This window comes from Leptonychotes weddellii, chromosome X (genome assembly GCF_054177405.1).
Source record: "Leptonychotes weddellii isolate Sample4059 chromosome X, ASM5417740v2, whole genome shotgun sequence".
NCBI classification, from domain to species: domain Eukaryota; kingdom Metazoa; phylum Chordata; class Mammalia; order Carnivora; family Phocidae; genus Leptonychotes; species Leptonychotes weddellii.
The window spans coordinates 57,641,555-57,659,315 of NC_138385.1; the positions used below are offsets into that span (position 1 = coordinate 57,641,555).

A 17,761-nucleotide genomic window follows, 5' to 3' on the forward strand; every position below is an offset into this window, starting at 1 on the left:
GTGTGGAGGACCAACTGAGAAGGAACATGAAGGAACTTTCTAGAATGATGAGAATGTTTCTATATACTGCTACAGGGTTTGGGTTATAAAGGTAGGTCTCAAAACTCAAATTTAAGATTTGTGCCTTCCACTGTATATAAATTCTGTCTCCAAAATAAATAAATAAATATTAAACTCTAGTTAACGATGTCCATTCTGAAGTACTCAGGAGTACGGATGTCTGCAATTTACTGCAAAATAGATCAAATAAGATGGACTGCTAGATGGATAAAGGAATAAATAGATGGACAGATATGTCATAAAGCAAGGATAGTGAAGTGTTAGTGGTAAAATCTAGGCAGTAGGTACAGAAGTGTTATAAGATTGAAAATTTTTATAACAAAATGTTGGGGGGGGGGAAAGTATTGTAGGAAATCAACTAAGCTCCAAAAAAATTTTTTAAATACACTAAAATATTTACTGTAGTTATCTCTGGAATGATGGACACAAACCTTAATTTTTTTAATGGCTGAGCTCAAAATTTTCACTCATTCTTCTTAGATGTATATGAGGTTCAATGGAGAAAATTTTGAAAATAATAAATGCTGAACATTTTCTGAATGCTTACCAAGAACTTTTGTTAAGTGCTTTACATGGAACACCTTTTTGAATCCTATCTCTGCAAGGTAGGTACTATCATTCATCCCCATTTTACAGATGGAAAAAGCAAGGCACATAGAGACTCACTTGCCCAAAGTCACAAAGCTTGTAAGTGGGAGAGCGTGGATTCAAACCCCCAGGCAGTCTGACTCTCTAGAATATGCTACTTCTCAGAAAAACACAAAGAAAAAAATCACCCCTAACACCCAAAGAAAAGCCTCATTTAAGAGATAAACACTACTTCATTGTATGGCTAAAGCATTGCTTATCTAAGCACCACCCCTCTAATTCCCACCCACTTAGGGCACTGAAGTTATGCTGGTTTTTTTTCCCTAATGCTCCAGTGAAGATGTAGTACCCTAACAGGGTCAAAGGTCTGGCTGTTTTCTTTAAGGCTCTTAAAATTTGGAGGAAGGGTTGTACCAATTTACTCACTGTCTGAAAGGTATGAAAAGGCCAGTACCTCAATGCTCCCTCATCACTGGTATCATACTAAAAATATTTTATTTTCTAGGCAAATAATGGCTATACCACAATGTTATTTTATATTTACATTTCTACTACAGAGGTTGAAACTTTTTCTTATTAACCATTTGTATTTCTACTTAGTGAGTTGTCTGTTCATTTATTTCCGTGTTTAGTTTCCTTTTAAGGAATTTAAGATGTGAATATTCTTCGGTCTTTATATAGCCAAGCTGTATCTTTGACATAGAAACAAAGATTTTCTTTCCCTCTTTGCTTGCCTTTTAATTTTCTTGACTCACTTTTATTCAGCCATTTACTCTTTACACAGTCACACCTATTGGTCACGGCATTTATGGAAGTTTAGAAAGTTCTCTCATCTAGAGATCATACAACTAAATCACCTATTTCATATTATCCTTATTTATGATTTCATTTTGTAACATCTATATTCTCTCCAATTCTCCTTATCTATCTCCTTTACCATAAAATTTGTTCATGGAAAAGTTTACTTACTATTCTAGGTCAGTTCCCAGTTTCACAGCTATGTCTTCATATTCTTGTCTATTTTTAGCAATAAGCTCAAGACAACCTAAACAAGTGAGCTGGGAAGCTGCAACTCGAGAAGCAAGAGTCTCTCCTGCAATAAAAAAAGAGAGAACAAACTGGACATCTGAGAATGTAAATAGCACAGTTACTAATGTTATTTATGCTAAGTACCCACACAATGCAGATGAGAAGAATGGAGCAGAGTGCTTAGACTTGAACAAAGCTCATTATCCTATCACCTTGCCCTAAGTGCCGCTTCTAGTACCATACAAGTTCACCTAAAAAATGTTTCCCCCAAAGGAGGTTTTAAAAAGAACAAGGAAGATTCCAATGATTTATGAGCAACTCACCTGGCATAGTCACCATGGGTGTTCCTGCCCAGAGTACATCCATCCCTGTGGTGTGTCCATTACAGAGGGGAGTGTCCAGGCAGACATCAGCCAGCTGGCCTCTCCTGACATGTTCCTCTTTAGGAGCAACAGGTGAGAATATGATACGGTTCTGGGGAAGGCCCATGTTTTGCGCGTACTGTTGAATATTTGGTTCTCCTACGGCTGGAAACCGCAACAGCCACAGCACACTGTTGGGAACACGCTTCAGAATCTAAAACAGGAAAAATAAGAGTAATTTTTAATAGCAGCTCTGCCCCTCTCAAGAAAGTCTCCCGTAGAGCTCTAATAATTCTACCAGTCTATTCTTGTCACCCAGATAGCAGCCTACTGTGAACTTTGTCTTTCCCTCATAGATGACTTAGATCAACTCAATTATAGGTGCCTGTTCTGCTTAGCGGTCCCCAGAGCTCAAAGAAAGAGAAGACTGACGTAAGACACAAAACAAATTACTAATTGGCAAAATCTGAGGCAGCCGTGTCCTGTGGGAATCGTTACTGACGGTGGTTTTTGTCGATGAGCGAGAAATTTTCCATTTCAATTTTTAAATCCCCCAGCATGACACAACAAATAAGGTTAGCTCACACTCGCCTGACTTTATGTGCCTAATCAAGATCAGGTGTCAGCAGACTTTCTGTAAAGGACCAGAGAACAAATATTTTTGGCTTTGTAACCACATGGACTCTGTCATAACTGCTCAATTCTGCCCTTGTCACTGGAAAACAACCATAGACAGTATGTAAACAAGTAGGCATGACTGTTGTGTATAAAATTTACAAAAACAGGCAGTGTGCCAGATTTGGTCCATAGGCCGCAGTTTTGCCAAGCCCTGGTTTAGATCTCCATCTATTCAGTGTTACCACACAAGTTTACCATCCCTTCCCGGAAAGGCATGAGAACCGATGAATTTCAGAATCCGGGATACTTCAGATTTTTAAAAAACAGTACAGCGCATATATATCATCTAGCACTCTCAGCAACAACTCCCTGTAAACACACACATTAGTACCTCTGCTTTGAGATGTAGGAATATTCATACTGAATGGAATAGATAAAAGACCAAAAGACAGCCTAACATCAGTTCAGGTAGTTTTGCCGCCAAATAAATTTGCCACAAACTTCTGAAAAAAAGCTTTTGATACTTGGGCTTTTTTGAACACTGGGAAGTAAAGGTTAAGGGACAGTAAGCCTGTACATCTCCTTCCTCTTCCACCCATACTTCTCCTTCAAAAAAAAAAAAAAAACCCAAAAAAATACAAAAAGAAAAACCCCACCCCAATATGGAAAAGAAAATCAACCAAGAATTATCTCTATTTTAGCCCAATGGAGTAAGAGCCAGTTATGGATAGTCAAGTTTAGAACTTTCAGAGGTCCTGCTTATTATGCAAACTGGTCCGATGAACCAACTGAGAGGTAATGGCATAAACCGATTCCTTCATGATTACAACTCTACAGTTACTGCAAGACTGTTACACATTGGGTGGATGTGGACGTGATGCTTTTGCTATCAGTTTAGGCCAGGGGTTGACAAATATAACCTGTAAGCCAAATCTGGCATGTTGCCTGTTTCGATAAGTAAAACTTTACTGGAACACACATCTATACTCCTACATTTACAAATTGTCTATGGTGTTTGCCTGCTCCAGTGGCAGAGTTAAGCAAATGTGACAGAGTATGGACTGCAAAACCAAAAATATTTACCATCTGGCCCTTGAAGAAAAAGTTTGCTGATCCCTGGTTTTGAATACATAAATTAAAAAGGTTCATAACATGATATTTAGACACTGGAAGGAGAAATAAAAAATGGCTGAAAAATCTACTACTCTTTTGTAGAAATGAGCACAACAGCTCCTGAATGGGGGTGGAGGGCAGCCTCAGCAAGACGGTCTACATAATCTCTACCAGTCTCTAGACATAAATAATGAATCTACCCATACTCACATTTGCCCACATCTGCAAAGTGGAAGGGTCGATTTTGTACAACTGATTAAAATTACAGTACACAATGGCATCTTCTGGTAATCCATACTGAGAACGTGTGGTTACGATAATGGTACGAGGAACCTCCTCTCCAGTGGCAGCTTTATTGTTGATCTGGAATACAAAAAACAATATGGTGTTTATATTTAAAGTCAGCAGCATCTGACATTTTTGAACTAATAAAGAATCCTTAGGGTGCCTGGGTGGCTCAGTTGGTTGGGCGTCTGACTCCTGGTTTCAACTCAGGTTGTGATCTAGGGGTTGTGGGATCAAGTCCTGCGTCAGGCTCCACGGCCAGTGGTGAGTCTGCTTGAGGATTTTCTCTCTCTCCCTCTGCCCCTCCCCCCACTTGTTCACACACAAGCGCTCACTCTCTCTCTCAAATAACTAAATCTTAAAAAAAAAAAATCCTTAAGATGCCAAATAGTATAGCCATTAAAAGTCACGTCATTTGAACTATGAGAAAATATTCATGACATATTAAGTTAAAAAACGGAAAAATGTTACAGCATTACCTTAATGGTGGGGGGGGGAGACTCCACCTTGAAACTTACCACTCAAGCCAAAAAGTTTTTATTTTTTTAAAGATTTTATTTATTTATTTGAGAGAGAGAGAATGAGAGAGAGAGAGCACATGAGAGGGGGGAGGGTCAGAGGACGAAGCAGACTCCCCACCAAGCAGGGAGCCCGATGGGGGACTCGATTCAGGGACTCCAGGATCATGACCTGAGCCGAAGGCAGCTGGCTCAACCAACTGAGCCACCCAGGTGTCCAAACCAAAAAGTTCTTTTTAAAACCCTATTAATCCAACATCAAGCTTTTGCTCATTTTTTAATGAATGAAATGGCCTTTTCCAAATCACACCCCACCCTTGAAGGCTAAACTTAAATTATTCCTCCAAACGATCTCTACTGCATCTCCTCTCACATTGATCACCACTATTTTTAAGTATCTACGGACACAATCAATTATAGTCTTACCTTGCAATTCCCATACATCTGGGTACTGCCTTAAATTGTTACATAACTCTTCCAGGTATGTACAGACATTTCATACGTTTAGGCATTGTGTTCTACACTCAAAATTCTTTGTCCCTGTGTATTTCAAGAACTATATATATACTGTTTTTTTTCTTAAGTCAAACATGTCTGTCCTATTTCAAATGACAGTTAATCAGAGATTAAGAAAAAACACTCCACTTGTCTTTTAAGCCCAATACACATTGTAAGTGATTACTATTAATTCCTTTACCTTAACAGGAGCTGGCTGAGAGAAAAGAGTTCATTCTGAGCACCCTTGGTATAAACTTACACAACTAAAACTGTTAACTCCTAAGAGAGAGATCCTTGCCTTGTAATCTCGACAGAACTACATATTCACTTACTTCAATATGCAATATATATTTATTGAACACATACTACATTACTGTGGCTAAGACATGGACCCTAAAGTAATTCAATTCAGCAGAGAATACACAAACACAGGGAATTAGAACATGCTGTGCTGGATGTAAAATACATCCCAGATATTATAGAAGCAGAAAAGACAGGCACCAACAGAACAGGAAAGGCGAGATTAGTGATAAGGACAGGAATGGATTCCTCGAGGAGCTGTCTGAACTGGAAAGTCTTAAAAGGGAGTAAGATTTAACTAGGGAAAGAATGAGTTACAGAAGTAAGAAACTGTATGAAGTCTACAGATAATTCACAGTTGATAAGAGGAAAGCCACAGGCAAGGAGTAAGAACCTATTGTTAGGGGCGCCTGGGTGGCTCAGTCGTTAAGCGTCTGCCTTCAGCTCAGGTCATGATCCCAGGGTCCTGGGATCAAGCCCCGCATCGGGCTCCCAGCTCTGCGGGAAGCCTGCTTCTCCCTCTCCCACTCCCCCTGCTTGTGTTCCCTCTCTGTCTGTCTCTCTCTCTCTGTCAAATAAATTCTTTAAAAAAAAAACCATACCGTTAACCCAGTAGACCCTCATTAAGTGACCTACTGGCTGAATCCAAGAGACTTTTAAAGTAAGACAAATCTATGTAAGACGCCAATTTCCACCGAACTCATTTCCTCAGCTATAAAACAGGGATAATGACTTACACCTCCTGGAGTTATTATGGAGCACACCACCATTCCCAGGGTATCCCAGCCAAATGAATACTTGGTGGTACGTATTATGCTCTATTATTCTCTTCTCACCTGGGTAGTTGCTAGTCCATTACTAATACTGAATCCATTAATTGTTATCTGAATTTGCCCTCTGTTAATCATCTCGATAACTGCTTCTGCAATAGTATTCATAGGAATAACAGGCATATTAAGAGCTGTATTACTGCTGTCCCCATTGTCTCCTCCATCAGGACACTTCATCTTTAAGAAAAAAATGACAAAATGTATCATTAGGGAAAAGATCCCAAATGCAGATAACTTTATTTCAATGACAATATTGATCAGGTTCTGACCTTGACAATTTTCACATCCGGCAGACTATCAAGAAATGCTTTGAGGTCGATGCCATTAAGAACAATCCGATTGTCATAGATGTGGCCATTGGACTTAAAATCGATGACTGCTTTTTTCTAATCAAAAAAAAAAAAAGTTTGAGACAAATCTTTCAGGATGCATAGGGACAATACCAAGGAAATAAATGACTACAGTTCTTCGCCATGTCCACATAGCACTGTTTTTCTACCTACCTTCAAGTGAGGGAACATATTAGCATGATCACCAATAAAGAAAGTATGGGGCATATAAGCCAGTTTCTCGGAATACTGCTCAGCAACTTCAGCTGGAGAAGTTTCCTGATCCGTGATGATATAATCCATGAAAAGCGCACCACTAGTCCCAGGGTATCCCAGCCACATCGCCTATTAAAAAAAACAGGCCAAAACCTAAAAATTTTCATCAGAAGAGTTCAAAATTAATTAAATAAACAAACTAGGAGGGTTGACTTCTTTAGCCAAGAGGAATGACATAGTATTCCAGACTAACCTTTCTAAGTGTTTAACATTTTTCTAATTTACAAGACCAAACAACTGTTTGCACTCAACTATGAATTGCGTACCTCTATACACATGTACCTGTGGGCATTGTGTTTTACACTCAAAATTCTCTGTCCCTGTACATTTCAAGAACTATACTTTTTTTCTTAAGTCAAGCATGTCTGCCCTATTGTTTCAAATGCCAGGTAACCAGAGGGGGGTGGGGAATCACTGTCTTTTTAGCTCAGTAAACACTGTGAGCAATTACTATTAATTCCTTTACCTGAATAGGAGCAGGCCTGAGAGCAAAGAGCTCATTCCGAGCACCCTTGGTATAACCATTCATATTTACAAGGATGTGTATACCATCCTGATGGATGCGATCAGCTGCTTTTCCATTGCATGGAATCTATGGAATAAAAAAAAAAATAAGAACTCACTATGTATAATCTCAAACTAATTCAATTAGTTTTAATGGCATCAAATAGAATTCAGAGTCACAGGTGCATAACATGATAAGAACACAAATTACATTAATGTAGCGTAAAAATATGGTTAAGTGCCATTAAAATGTGGGCCCAAAACATTACAGAAACAGAATATACAGGAAGGAGAGTTTACTTCTAGATTGAAAGTATGAATAACAAGGCTTCAGGGGCGCCTGGGTGGCTCAGTCGTTGAGCGTCTGCCTTCGGCTCAGGTCATGATCCCAGGGTCCTGGGATCGAGCCCCACATCGGGCTCCCTGCTCAGCCGGAAGCCTGCTCCCCCTCCCACTCCCCCTGCTTGTGTTCCCTCTCTCACTGTGTCTCTGTCAAATAAATAAATAAAATCTTTAAAAAAAAAAAAACAAAACAAGGCTTCATAGAGGAGTTGGCATTTGAAATGGGCCTTCAAAGATGGAGAAGAGCTTGAGGCAGTTGGACAGAATAGAATCTCAATAGAGAACAGTACAAATAAAGAACCAGAGTAAAGTGTATGGTAGATTTTAAAAATGGTGAATAGATCACTTCTATTTGGCACAAGGTATGTATGAGGACAAATGGTGGGTGAAAAGTATTGGCAAACAAGATTGTGCTCAGACTTAGACTGTGAAGGCGGGGGCGCCTGGGTGGCTCAGTCAGTTAAGCGTCAGACTCGATTTCGGCTCAGGTCACGATCTCAGGGTCATGAGAGCGAGCCCTGTGTCGGGCTCCACACTCAGCACAGAGTCTGCTTAAGATTCTCTCCCTCTGCCTCTCCCCCGCAACACACACACTCAAGCCCTCTCTCTCTAAAATAAATATTAAAAATAAAAAAGACTGTGAAGGCCACGCTGAAGAGTTTAGACTCCAGTCAATAAGCAGTGGGTCCCTGAACGTCTCAGAAGTGGAGGGCAGTATGCTTCCTGGTCACAAAGAGTCCAAACCCTGTATCAAAAATGGTTAACTATACTCCCAAAGCAACAGCTACATTGCCAAAGATGTTGGTACATACTATTTATTAAATGACAAGGATCTCACAACCCTTCTGCTGGAACTTCAATGATTCATATATCAATTACTAGATACATCACATACATTGCATATCCCTTTTAGTCACCAAAGTGGCCCACAGAATCTATAAAGAAAAACCTCTAGACTCAGCAAATTAATTCCTCCACAGGTTTCAATCTTAATTTATCATAAAATTTATGCTCCTAGAAATAGCAACAGAGCAAGTACAGAAATAAAGATAACCAAAGGCAAAGGCCCACAAACACAGATGAACCATGATGAAGAACCCTAGTTCCTCTATTTTCTTTAAATAACCTATTTATTCCTCTTCCTAGCCAGCACTTCCTAGAAGAGTTTTATGTCCAAGCACAAATAGACCCCATTTCGATTTCATCTGCAACGTCAGCACAATCCACGCTGATTATAAATGTAAATGATCAGGGAAATAAGATCAAAGTAATTGCCCATATGTAATGGCTGATGTTAAATACCTGTCATGAAAAATACAAGCTACACACCACCAATAGTTTCATTCACTATTTGTTCAAAATTAGAAGCTTGAAGTATAAGAGTTTCACCTACCTGAGAGAGATCGATGAAATGATTGGCTTCTGCCATCACTTTCACTCTGAAGTTTGTGCCATCATCTGGGCTCAGGGCATAACAGAATACCTGAAAGGCAGCAGACGATATATTTAAAAACCTTGGCTCAACAAGATACGGAAGCAACCTCCTATGTATCCATCAAGAGATGAACGGATAATGAATATGCAGAGGGTGTGTGTGTACACACACATGCAGACACACAATGGAACCATATAGAAGAATGAAATCTTGCCGTTAACAACAACATGGATGGGCCTAGAGAATATTATGCTAAGTGAAATAGACAGAAAAAGACAAATACCATATGATTTCATTTATATACGGAATTATAAAACAAAACAAACGAACAAACAAAAAATACACAGAAACAGACTCCTAAGTACAGAGAACAAACTGGTGGTTGCCAGAAAGAAGGGAGGGGGTGAGGAGAATGGGTAAAACAGGTGAAGGGGATTAAGATGTACAAACTTCCAGTTATAAAATAAGTCACAGGGATGAAAAGTACAGCATAGGGAATATAGTCAAAAATACTTAATAACTGCGTATGGCAACAGACAGTAACTACACTTACTGTGGTGAGCATTTCATAATGAACAGAATTGTGAAATCACTATGTTGTACACCTGAAACTAATGTAATATCATATGTCAACTGTATTTCAATTAAAAAATTAAAATTAAATGTAAAACTAAGTAAAAACCTTGGTTCAGACCTTTCAAAAAGACACACTGGGCTTAACACCTAATGGTGATGATAAAGTCAGAAATGTTTGTGGTTTTTTTTGCTTTTTTTTAATAATAAAACAGACAAGTGTCTCTAGGGAAATACTAGTCTTACCTCAAATTTATCAGGATTGTGCATGCCTGGAATAGACTGCATAAGGTGAGAAGTAGGATGATTCCCAAAGTCAGAACTCACATATCCTACACGCAGTCGACCATCACTAAGCTTCAAGTCTTTTGGATGTTCATATGGTGGTTTATGAAGGACATTAATCTACCAATGGAAGCCAATGCTTGTTAGTACAGTTGAATCTATACATAAATCTTCATCTACAAAAATTAATTAAAAACAAAACAAGCCTGTACTTCCCATCTGTTGGGAATGGTTTGCCCAGAATACTTCATTTAAGTCATACAGCCAATTCAAAGCAATCTTAGCAGTTTATATAAATATGCTTCATACTCTGACCTATTCCTGAGGCCTAAGAAGTAGCCTGAGCAAATCTCAAACTTGGAGAAAGCCCCAGGCAGTGTGGACAGAGCACGACAAACCCTGCATTTTAGAAAATTCTGTAGGGAAGCATTTTTAAAACACAGAATTACATCTAGCACTCCAATCCATTCTATTCTGCTGAGCAAATTCCCACCTTTGATCAAATAGTGCTCTAATTCTCAGAGTATAAAATACCAAACACTTTTATTAAACACTATGGTTTTCAACCACCACCCATCTCTTGTTAGGATTCCAACTTAGGGGATGGAAGGGGTCATGATCGAGACAGACACAATGGAAAGGGCTTCTGGGGTGGCTGACAAAGTCTCATTTCTCAACGTGGGTGCTGTTCACCTTATGGCAACTCATTAAACCACATACATATGAACTGCATCATTTTCTTTATCTGTATTTTACTCTGAAACAGATTAAAACAAAACAACCGCACCTTATCCAAGCAGAGGTTCCCATGCCTCTCAGCAATAGCCTTCCTGAAGCCATGAGAAAGAGGATATAGCATACTATGATGAGGGTGCACAGAAGGCAACCTATTCTTCTCTAACTGGTCAGCCACAATACTGACCAACTTCTTCATTCGCTCATCATAGTCTGTCCAATCACAGACAATCTAGAGGAGGCAAAAAGAAGTTATTACCCAGGGGTGCCTGGGTGGCTCAGGCGATTGAGCGTCTGCCTTCAGCTCAAATCGTGATCCTGGGGTCCTGGGACTGAGCCCCGTGTCGGGCTCTCTGCTCGGTGGGGAGCCTGCTTCTCCTTCTCCCTCTGCCACCCCCACCCTCCCCAGCCCCCAGCTTATGCTCTCTGGCTCTCTCTGTCAAATAAATAAATAAAGTCTTGAGAAAAAAGAAAAAAAGTTATTATCCAGAAAACCCTATTCCAAGATTTAACATTTTGTGTGTCTTTGGTCTAATGTAATGTCAGATAACCCTTTAAAAAACACGTCTCCAGCCAGGCCTGGATTAATGTGGCACATAACAATTAAAAAGTGATTGCAACACCTAAAGCCAATTACTGGCCTGTTACTCTTTACCTGCAGGCAATGAGCCAAGTTACAATAAGCATCGGGAAAGTCAGGCTTCAGTTTCAGAGCAGTGCGATAGGAAGCTATTGCTTCTGGAATGTTCCCTGAATCCTGGAAATAAAGCGGGATGGTTAAAAGTTGTCCCACAACTAAACATTAGGTGCTTAGACACACATATTATAATAAACAGTAGTACCTTATGAATGGAAGCCAAATTGCTATGGGCATCTGCAAATGCAGGGTTAATCTGAATGGCACGAGTGTAACACTGCAAGGCTCCCTGAACATCCTGCATCTCCTTGAGAGTGTTTCCCATGTTCGAGTAGGCATCAGCAAAGGTAGGACTAATTCTAAAAGAGAAAACAAAGATTTTCTTCGTCTAGTACAAAAACCTTTAACTCCCTGTAATGTTAGTCTGTGGTTATTAAAAGTCATCGTAACACAAGCCAAATGTGCCACAGGCCAAACATTTAAAAATGTAAAGGAAAAAAAAATTATAGACAGTGAGGATCTTACCGAATAGCCTCCTTATAATGCATCAGAGCTTCCTGAAGTTTTCCCTGCTGCTGCAGTACACTTGCTAAATTTGAATGAGCAGCAGCAAACTCTGGGAAGACCTACGGAGTCAAGATGACATCCAAGGTTTAAAAAGAAACTTCTAAACCAGCAGTAATAACTTAACCACGGTAAGAACTTTGCTCAAATATCTTTATATCCCTACATTTCTGTCTACGTTCTCCAAGTCTCCTCATTCTTCAAAGTCGAGTGTCTCACATTCTACCTCTTCCTTTATTTTATAACCCTCCTCGTTTCAAAAGGTGAGGAAGTAAGACCTCTCTTCATCCTAGCTTATGCCAATTACTCCAGCATCTCTCTCTTCTGAAATCTCTCTTAAACTCCTACCACACCCACCAACCACCATTACAGCCATCAGGCACTAAAATTATACACTTATTGGTAACCTCTCTTGAACTGTAACTCACTGTTCAACTTTTCCATGCAGATCTTATCTACCCATAAAATAATGAACTCAAGGTAGAGACTTTCTTGAATGTCACACAGGACTTCGCTCATACCTTAGATAATTACTGGTTCAATGAATGATTCAACCACTGTTTTTACAAAAGAGGTGGATGACATGGCAAACTTTAACTGCCTTTCCTCTATTATCACATAGAAAAAATATCCAGCCACACCACCCTGAACATACTTCCAATGCTTTACGATATAAGCGAACGGCCTCTTCAATGTTTCCCTGTTCTCGTTTGATATTGGCTAGGTTATTCAGAGAGTCTGCATGGGTGGGACACAGCCGGAGAGCTGTATTATAACAATCTTCTGCTTCGGCAACCTAGAAAACAAAACAAATTATTCAACACTTATATGGAAGAATCACAGAGTCACCACAGATGTTATTCTAACAACTGCTTAGTTAAGCCTAATGGCTGGTAATGTTCTAGAAAATAGGTATTTTTGCTCTTCTCTCAACCAAAACTCGAAAGTAAAACAATTTACCACTTTGATACTTAATAACAATAGGTACAAAAACAATTTTTTTAATCCTACCAGGTAACAAAGAAATAGACTGAATAAATGTCCTTACACTGCCCTTCTCTTTGAGTGCATTGGCTAGGTTACAGTAGGCATCAGGGAAATGTGGTTGCAGTTCAATAGCTCGCCTGTAGGTGTCTATTGCCAGATCTATCAGGCCTTGCTCGTAGTATACACAAGCCAGGTTGCCGTGCACCACTGCATGATTTGGACTCAAGCTTAGGGCACGAAGGTAAGCTGCCACAGCTCTGTAAATAAAAAACACACACACACACAATGCAACTAACTTTTAATGGATGCTTTGTTACAATTAATTCAAGCTATACTATGCCAAAGTAGATCAATTAATTATAATTAATTCATGCTATACTATACTTAACCTCACATCAAAATTCCACCTTAATAAAACATGTACTTTTACACTGAAAAATTTTCTATTTCCACATAAGAAAATCAGCTCCCCCCTAACAACAACAACAAAAAAGGTCAAAAGTCAGGATTTACTCAGCTTTCTGAATCAGATCAAAGAAATAATTTAGTCTAGAAGATAACCATTTCAACAGCTTTACAATAAAAGAAATTTCAATTAAATTCCCACTGAGAAGGATAATGGCTTGGAGGAAAGCCAACAACGAAGTCAGGCAACAAGGCCTCTAAATAAAAGGTAACACACAGCAGACATGATGAAGGAAAAGCAACATACTAGAAAAGGAAAATGTATTTCAATGGACCACTGTCATAATTTTAGTCCAAAGTCTCAAGTGCCAATACAACAAACACTCAAGAAAATGTATCAAATAGAACATTCTCTCACCTGTCAAATATCCGTGCCTCTTTCAAGACATTTCCTAAATTGATATAAGCATCCAGAAAATTGGGGTCAAGGGTGACAGCCTAAAAATTACAAGACAGCTACTTAGAGCCAAGTTAGGATTTCAGATTAATTTGCCAATTACAATTTTTTTATTCTGAGATAATTTTAGGCCTCAAATTTTACATATTCTAGTATAGTTAAATCTTATTTCTTTCATTAAAAAAAAAAAAAAAACCCAGATGGGGTGCCTGGCTGGCTCAGTCGGAGAAGCGTGCAACTTTTGATCTGGGGGTTGTGGGTTTGAGCACCATACTGAGTGTAGAGATTACTAAACAAATAAACTTTAATAGCCCCCGTTATTTTAGTATCCACTCAGTCACAAACCTCAATGTTATCAAAATAACTTGTGTTATGTGAGAGCAAAATGTGTCCTGAAGGGAAAAATTTTAAACTAGGTCGGCTCCAATTTTACTGAGCTAAAAACTTCTAATGGTTGGCCCTATTTTATTCAAGATTAATAAGCCTAACTCTTCTAGGGATGCCTGGCTGGCTTAGTCTGTGGAACATGTGTCTCTTGATCTCAGGACTGTGGGTTTGAGCCCCGGTGTTGGGTGTAGAGATTACTTAAAAATAAAATCTTAAAGGGGCGCCCGGGTGGCTTAGTCAGTTAAGTGTCCAACTCTTGATTTTGGCTCAGGTCATGATCTCAGGGTTGTGAGATCGAGCCCTGCGTCGGGCTCTGCACTGGGCTTGGAGCCTGCTTAAGATTCTCTCCCTCTCCATCTGCCCCTCCCCACCTCAAAAAAAATTAAATAGAATCTTAAAAAAAAAAAAAAGCCTAACTCTTCTGAAACATAATGGCAAGAAGCAGCAGTAGGAAATATATATCTATATGTGTATATATATTTAATATACATTAATATACATTAAACTACATACTCAGTAAGACCTTAGTAAAATATGTAATTAGAGCTGTACACTCAGTAAGATACTTAAGGCGATACTAACCATTAAATGGTTTCATCCAAATAAATCTGAAGTTGTCTTAAAATATGGCCAGATATACCCAGAGCAGGGATTCTCAACCCTGGCCATAGTATTAAGAATTCACCTCCTAAAGGGTGCCTGGGCTCTCTCACGTACCAGTTAAATTAGACCCTCTGAAGATGGGACCAGGAATTCCTATCTTTTATAAGCCCCTCGCACGCAATCAAGGTAGAGAACCACCGAGCAAGGGAGCACAGTGTAATAAATGCAAACTTTAACTGAAATACTGAAAAGGTGAAGGTAAATGAGTAATTGTGAACATACTGAAGTCATAAAGAACACTTCCTCCTCACTTTTCTTTACTTCTATCACAAAGTACATAGTGTCTGGTTGTGTCTTCTTTGCCACTGATAAATGCCTAAATCTATTAATGGTGATACTCTGATTTTATCATTCCCTTTTCATTTACTAGCTGGAACACTGCTATAAATAGAAACTTCCCCCTATCAACTACTGGGTTACCCTGACGTCCAGTTCATACAGGAGAAGGAAGACAAATGCTTTGTTCTCCCCACTTTTAACCAGTTTTCAAAATGAACTACTCCTTATCTTCCAAAGGTAACAAATGAGTATCCTCTTAGTATATTTATAAACTCACGGATTTAAACACATTTGACAAGTTTCAATATATCTCAGTTAGTATTCCTGCTAAATGTTCAAGTCCCATCTTTAGCCAGCGTGAGCCTCTTCCAGTTGCCTTTTGAGTCCTTTCGACATAATATATATCAAAGCTGCCTTACTTTCTGGGTACTCCAGATTAATTCTGTACATTTCCTACCCCAATCTGGAATCAGCCTTTGACCAAGAAACCCTGCTTCTTTAAAGCTGCCCATCTTAAAAAAGGATATTTAATTAAAGTACATTTTCAATGCAAAACTGGAAACAGCCCGGGGGGTGGGAGGGCACCTGGCTGGCTCAGTCGATGGAGCCACGTGCAACTCTTGATCTTGGGATCATGAGTGAGTTGGAGGCCCATGTTGGGTATAGATTGTTTCTTAATCTTTTAAAGTAAACCAACAAAACTGGAAACTGCCCTAACATATGCCATCCAGCAAATGCGGTAATACTGTCAGAGAAACAAAGATTAAGTGACGGATGAAGTAAAGGCCTATTACTTGGTTCTAAGTAAAAACACCCTGCACACATAAGCACGTCACAAGTACCAATTATTAATTTAATGACTAACCTTTTCAAAGTGATGAATTGCAAGCCAAATCTCTCCTTGTGCATTGAAAACACAGCCAAGATTACTCCAAGCTACTGCAAAGTTCGGTTGCGTCTCAATTGCTTTCAAATAACATGCCTTAGGAGGGGTTAATGAAAGAAGATGGGAGGGGAAGGAGGTAAAGGGAAAAGGGAAAATTTGTAAAGGGGAAAAAAAAAAAAAGATCGGGGGGGGGGGAAGAAGGTGATATCATTATTCCTTCTCTGACCAGCCAAAAGTGACCCTGCAGCATAGGCTCGCTTGCGCCAAAACTAATGCGCTGCCACAGCTGGCTGCTCCTGCGCCTGCGCCACCGGAACCCAAGTGCAAACCACCATGTTCAGTTCTGCCAGCCGATAACCAGCCCTTTACACCGGCACTTATCTGGGAAGTCAGCTGCCTGAAGACTCCATGCTGGACGTCTCTTATCTGAACCCCTAAGGGTCGCTGCGACGTTTTCAAGTCAGAGCTAGAGGGTGCCACGCAGAGCCAAGCTTTCCCACCCCATGCCACCCCCACTAGTTTCCCAAAGCGTGTTATACAAAATGTTAATAGAGATCACTGGGAAAAAAAAGGGTTTCATGATCAAATAAATGAGGAAAACAGAAAACAGGTTTCTTTGCTACAGAACTTGCCTAAGCCTCTAACAGTTTATACGGGGGGGCGGGGGGGGGGGCTCCTCCCTCACCTTAGTTGACCATGGAACTCTTTTTCATTGACCATTTTCTTAGAATACCATGAAACACACTTTGGGAAACGCTGCCCTAAACAATACCGTTCCTCACTAACATCAAAACTGTGCTACTGAGGAGAAGAACGCCCTTCCGCCGTGTCGGGTATGAGAAAGCCAGGCTATCCATCCTCACCACCCCCCTGACTCCCAAGGGGGACCGAAGCTGAAACCTCATATGACAGGATTGCACCTAGGTTGAGGTCCCTGTAATGCGAGCGCAAACATCGCTTGCGCAACCTAACAGCATCGCACTGCGCCATCGCTGCGGACTGCTGCGCTACGTAGAACACCCCCAGACGCAGCAAACGGCCAACCAGATCCATTAATCTACTAGACAGGCCCAGAGAGAATATTTGTTTAATGAGATTAGTTGGACTCGAGGTACGTTAAAACCCAATTTTATCCAAAAAGGCTACACGATAGGACTGAGGGAGCCAGTCAATCAGATTACTCATCTAGTCAACCGTTCACAGGGGCTCATTTGCACGCATTGCGCATTAACGCCGCGCAGCCTTTGCGCTACTGCAGGGTCACAGCGCATCATCAGAAGAGCAGAATGCTGCAATCCAAACAAAGAAGAAAAAAGGAAAAAAATGAACAACAAGGAGAGTTAGAAGCTTTTACTAGTAAATTATCTCTAATAATTTTTAATATCAATTAACTTTTACTTATCTTTGACAGAATTGTGGCTATAGTATAAAACATTCTCTTACATAACTTGCTCGTAAATAAAATTATTTTAAGCTGTTTCTGAAGCCACAAGACAGAAGATTCAGGCATGGAGGCAAATTGTTTTGCTGTGGCAGTTACAAACCCGTTACCATATTTCTCATCATGTGACTTTTCGGTGCGTTCCTTGCTGGAAGAGGAGGAGGTGTGTGTCTGCCCTAGATCCAGGCCTCGAGCTCCCTTCAGCGAGGCACCTTACGCATGGAATAGGAGGTTTCACCCACCTGAAACCTTCTAAATACAATATCAATGGTGAAAAACCAAAAACAAGAGAGAAAATAAAAACAAGATCATTAGTAAAAGTTCAACAAAGCAATTGAAATTCTTTGGATGTCTATTACATATGGGAATGAGGAC

The 17,761-nt window shown here is 39.8% G+C and overlaps 1 protein-coding gene across 2 annotated transcripts in view; it reads right to left on the reverse strand.

Moving 5' to 3' along the window:
• Window positions 1-268: 268 nt before the first annotated feature.
• The window catches only part of OGT (O-linked N-acetylglucosamine (GlcNAc) transferase), a 29,682-nt gene continuing 12,189 nt past the window's right edge, over window positions 269-17,761 (reverse strand). For both annotated transcript variants that reach the window (XM_081808674.1, XM_081808673.1), the window contains exons 5-21: window positions 15,925-16,041; window positions 13,692-13,771; window positions 12,930-13,125; window positions 12,537-12,677; window positions 11,843-11,943; window positions 11,523-11,676; window positions 11,336-11,437; window positions 10,733-10,912; window positions 9,907-10,065; window positions 9,046-9,135; window positions 7,273-7,398; window positions 6,705-6,875; window positions 6,471-6,587; window positions 6,208-6,378; window positions 3,981-4,133; window positions 2,001-2,253; window positions 269-1,741 (exon numbers count right to left, since the gene is read on the reverse strand). In XM_081808674.1, the coding sequence (XP_081664800.1) occupies window positions 1,617-1,741; window positions 2,001-2,253; window positions 3,981-4,133; window positions 6,208-6,378; window positions 6,471-6,587; window positions 6,705-6,875; window positions 7,273-7,398; window positions 9,046-9,135; window positions 9,907-10,065; window positions 10,733-10,912; window positions 11,336-11,437; window positions 11,523-11,676; window positions 11,843-11,943; window positions 12,537-12,677; window positions 12,930-13,125; window positions 13,692-13,771; window positions 15,925-16,041 (2,436 nt within the window). In that variant the 3' untranslated portion in view covers window positions 269-1,616. The remainder of the gene's footprint in view (window positions 1,742-2,000; window positions 2,254-3,980; window positions 4,134-6,207; window positions 6,379-6,470; window positions 6,588-6,704; window positions 6,876-7,272; window positions 7,399-9,045; window positions 9,136-9,906; window positions 10,066-10,732; window positions 10,913-11,335; window positions 11,438-11,522; window positions 11,677-11,842; window positions 11,944-12,536; window positions 12,678-12,929; window positions 13,126-13,691; window positions 13,772-15,924; window positions 16,042-17,761) is intronic.